The 4,836-nt window shown below is 38.5% G+C and overlaps 1 protein-coding gene across 1 annotated transcript; it reads right to left on the bottom strand.

The window, feature by feature from the left end:
- Positions 1–1,592: 1,592 nt before the first annotated feature.
- On the bottom strand, positions 1,593–4,058 carry LOC147307151 (cathepsin L-like peptidase). The gene is made up of 8 exons (XM_086274150.1): positions 3,911–4,058; positions 3,537–3,641; positions 3,196–3,338; positions 2,849–3,046; positions 2,564–2,755; positions 2,326–2,491; positions 2,111–2,216; positions 1,593–1,896 (listed from the first exon to the last, which is right to left on the bottom strand). The coding sequence occupies exons 2-8, from the start codon at positions 3,634–3,636 to the stop codon at positions 1,797–1,799; spliced, it is 1,005 nt and encodes a 334-aa protein (XP_086130276.1). The 5' UTR covers positions 3,637–3,641; positions 3,911–4,058; the 3' UTR covers positions 1,593–1,796.
- Positions 4,059–4,836: the final 778 nt, after the last annotated feature.

The following is a 4,836-nucleotide window of genomic DNA, read 5'->3' on the forward strand; positions in this document are numbered from 1 at the left end:
TTTTAAATATGAAGCATGAGCAGAGGAAGAAAAGAAGCAGATGAACTGTGTAAAGGTCATAAACTGAAACTTTAGCTTGTTATTAAACCAGTGGAGCCTGTCAAACATGTTTTAATGTAAAAAGTATTTTTGCTGTTACTGTCATCCATATGTTTCCTTCCTCAGTTCCCATTGATACACGTTCAGTTTTCATGTTGAAACCATCCTGTCCTGCCCCATACTAGACATGCATATGTAGCAAATAACTGGAAACTGCACAGTGTTTAAATTGGCCTCTAACACATCAACTGACCAGAAATAACTGCATATGAGTTAATAAGGACTTTTGGACATTGTGGGCATAAAGAAGGTGAACTTGTCACGTGGCGGAGATTCATGAACAAGTTTGGGGAATTTAACAAAGCTTTCAACCACGTTTCATTAAATACAATCACATACTGACCTTTTCTCTTTAAATCCACTGTGGGGTGTAGAGAAGAAAAATGACAAAAACTGTGTTTTGCAGCAAATTATGGACCTAACCTAGTGCAAACTGCATTCTCAAAACTCTTTCGTTAATAATTGTTGTCAAGTATCTGAGACAACAATTAAAATATACATTTATTTTCAAATTTGTACACAATGTTTCATACAAATGATGCCATGTTGTGAACAAGTGAGGTCAGGTGGAAGGTCTTCTTTGCTATCAAATCATTTTTGTAGAGCTCTGAGGTGGTTTGGAGGAACCAGAGAAAGTTTGTTAGATGGCATGTGGATAAACAGTGTTGCTTAACAAGGCTTGTCAAACTATGCTATGATGTGCTAACAGAAATAATCTATAATACCTTAGCCTGCCTATAAGCCATAGTATTAGCACATGTAATAAAGTGACAAAAACGTATTAATAAGTATATATAATGTTTATTTTAATTAAAGTAAATTATTGGATATATATAATGTGACCCAATAGTGAACACTGTCATAATCATCTCTCCAAATGACAAAGAAAAATAGAAATCCTGTCATGACTGACCTTTGACATGTGCTAACTTTTATTCCAAAAAGGAAGAGCCAAATGTGCATTATGAATGTTTTGCATTATTTAATCATTTTAATGTTTTGTATCATTTAATGGCAATTATGTGATGCATCCATTAGGAGTCTGCAGGTTGTGCAAAATGCTGCAGAGCGTTTTTTAACTGGAGCAGAAAAGTCTGAGCACATCACCACCATTTTAATTTCACTCCACTGGCAACCTGTATGTTTTAGGATCATTTTTTAAGTTCTTTTATTTGTTTTTAAATCTCTTTAATCTCTCGCCTGTCATGACCGACCTGTAACATGTGCTAACTTTAGTTCTGAAAAGGAACAGCCAAATGTGCATCACTTAATGTTTTGCATACTATTGTATCATTTAATGTCAATTATGCAATAACTATTGTCAATATGTGTCTCAATTAAACAAAAATATCATCCATCTAGAGGAGAAACTGGGGGTTACTCAGTCAGTCATCTTTGTTCTCTTGGAAACATAAAATCTGTCCTCACAGTGGACTGATCCACTTATTAAGCTACACACGAGCAACAAAGTGAAACAGACAAAAGTAAATGTTTGCATCTCAGTTTATTTACTTTTTGGACGTAAAATTATATATTTCGACCACATTGAAGAAAATCCTAGACTAACACTAACCTGGATTGAATGAATCTTAAATGTTCACATATATTTCGGTTTATCTAAACAAATGTTTAAGATTAACATGAGTACATTTTGTTCAAATGGAAAAACAAATGTAGCTGAGTTTGTTTCCACCACTTCAGACCAGAGGGTAGCTTGCTGCACTAGCAATCCCACACTGGTTGAGTTTGTTCCTGCTCATCTTAATGTATCCCATCTGTCCCCATCCAAGACCCCAGCTACAGAAAGACAGAAAATAACAACATTTAGCAGGTAAAACTCAGTTATGTTCACACTAATAGTTGAACAGCATGCAGCGACATAATGATCCGTATTACGCTGTGAAACCACAAATAAGATGCCTTTATATGCAGCTGTGCATCAGCACTCAGTGAATGTTAGCAGGAATGAAGTGCATGAATTCAAATATGACCGTCACCTGTGGGTATTTACCTGTTCTTGACCAGCCAGTAGTCATGTCCATTCTCAGTACCATAACCCACAGCCAGCACACCATGGTCCAATTCTAGGCTGCTGCACCCAGGTTCATCATACACTCCTTTAAATACAGGTGAATTAGACTGACAGGTGTAAAGAACAAATAAAACACTTCTCAGTTCTTGTACTATTTGAAGAAATCTTCCAAAACAGTGTTTCAATGTCTGCACCTGATGTATAGAACTGGAATGACATCTGAGAAGCATCAATTGCCACAGAAACCGGTCCGATGGTGGCCACAGCCTCCTTCAGGGCTTCTTCATTAAATTTACTCACATCAACATAGCCGCTGCATGTGGCACCAACACTTGCAGGGTTATAGCGACAGATCCAGTCCTAATTGAGAAATTATTTACATCAACAAGAGATTTGGTGTGATATGGTTTTGACATACTGCTGTCGATTTACCTCAGCCTCATAAGGGTAGGATGCCTCAGTGTCAATTCCTCCATTGGCTTTGATGTACCGGAAAGCAGAGTCCATCCAGCCTCCATTGCAGCCCATGTTTCCATATGAGCCAGAGCAGTCGACCAACTGCTGCTCACTCAGAGACACCAGCGTTCCTGTCTTCCTGAAGTGCTGACCCTCCAGTGCACCAGTCTGCAACAAGAATGAGTCAGTTTTTAAAAAGGCAACAGTCGAGCAAAGTTTCCCGCTTTATAACAGTAGGAAGACTGATTCCAATATACTCACTGCACTGAAGGCCCAGCAGGAGCCACACTGCTTCTGATCCTTGACACCAGTGACATATCCCTTATCCCTCCAGTCAACAGTGTCGGGCAGATCAATACCTTCAGGCAAGCGAAGGAAGGTAGAGCCACGGCGAGGCAGAGAAGCATTGAAAGATCCAAGGCAGCCCCGGGAAACCAGCTGTTTATACTCTTCATTTTCCTGATAAAGAAGAACAAAATTATTGGGGTTTAACTGTAATTTTTAAAGCTGCTGTATGCAAATTGTAACCAAAATTACTCATGGCTATTCTAGTAATGAACTTTGATGTGTCATTCTGAAACCTGACTGGCTTCTGTTTCTACACATACCATGTCAGCAAAGTAGGTCATACCAAGCCGGTAGGATTTGAAGCCCTGATCAGCCAAGATGTTGTGCATTAGCACAAGTTTGCGGTTGGTGAGCCAGATCTGCTTACGGTGACTCTCCTCTGATGGAGAATCGTAGGATTTTCCTGCCAGTCGGAAAAGTGAAATATCAGAAACAGAATAAAAGAAAATCACGTGTAATCGATCATTAATGAATAAAATTTTAATTTAAGCTAAAAGGTTTTCTTTCATTTGAGACATTATTGTAAAAACCACAAAGCATGATCAGTAGCTTCTGACATAAACCTTCAATATAAGAGTAGAGAAAGAGTCTGCTGTCTCACCAAACTTGAGCTTCCAGGCGTGAAACTCCAGATCTTCCAGAGAGATGCTGGCACAGCTGGATACAGCCAGAACAGCAGAAACAACAAGCAGCAACTTCATCTTGACTGAACACAAACAGAAAAAGACAGAAATCCTTTGTGACTTACAGGAAACCACACAGGCAGTTTATGATCTTTTTCACATCAGCATTAAAATATTTTCTGTCAAGATGCTGGATGTCATTTTCATACTACCATACTTTGTGCTCTATGTCTCAGTTCCAGTTTCTTTTTAATCTCTTCCTGTAATTCTTTCTCGAAATAATGAATCTTTGCATTACTGAAAGTGTATTTGGACCTGTCTATGTGTTATCATCTGTGCTGCAGCTACTTACCTGTCTCGTTGTCTTTGTCTGTTGTGAAGACTGAAGAATAACCACCTGTGTGAGATACAGCTCTGTGTCAGAGAGGTGTTTTTATTTACCTGACTACCTGTTATGATTACTTCATACCAGTCAGTCAGGTGTTTTTCAGCAGCTCTTCAAAGAAGAGAAGGAATGTTAGGCACTGAAATAGAAAAAGGTGGAGCTATACATTAAGAGGAGGATCGCACAGTGCCACAAATTTAAGAAAACGTTTTATTCAGCCTCAGCAAAAACAAGGAACTTAAGTGTCATGAATCATCAGGAGGACATGATCAGCGTTTCAGTAGCTTGTTGCAGGATTTGACAATGTTAAGATTTCACAGAACGTCTGGCTTTTTACACCTCTCACAGTTGTTCACTGAAGTGATTAGGTGGAGGACCCTTCATGATAATCAGCATTTCTTGGTCTTCTTTGGTCTCACAAAGTTTTTGCAGGTGTTTCTGGGCTCAGTGACAAAACAGTCCTAGACTGATATATATTGTGACTATTCAAACGGACAAAAAAGGCTGTGGTATATTCTCCCGTTGGTCTACTTAAAAACACTATTCTCTAAATGCCACTACTCTGAAATTTGATTTTATTTATTGAAAATGTCTTTTCCCCTATTGAAATGTGGCATAGATACCTCTGCTTGATCTTCCATTGGCATATTCAGTTTCGCCTCTTTTGGTCCAATCCTGTTATAATGTAATGTTTTTTACACCTCTCACAGTTGTTCACTGAAGTATTGATGAGGTGATTAGGTGGAGGAACCTTCATGATAATCAGCATTTCCTGGTCTTCTTTGTTTTGCATGTGTTTCTGAGCTCAGTGACAAAACAGTTCTAGACTTATATATATTGTCACCATCATCTATTCATATGAGCAAAAAAGGCTGTGGTATAAGAAAACATAA

Source organism: Aulonocara sp. 'chitande type north' Nkhata Bay, linkage group LG19 (genome assembly GCF_057382095.1).
Source record: "Aulonocara sp. 'chitande type north' Nkhata Bay isolate Kocher_YH1m ecotype deep benthic linkage group LG19, A_spYH_male_GT1.1, whole genome shotgun sequence".
NCBI lineage: Eukaryota > Metazoa > Chordata > Actinopteri > Cichliformes > Cichlidae > Aulonocara > Aulonocara sp. 'chitande type north' Nkhata Bay.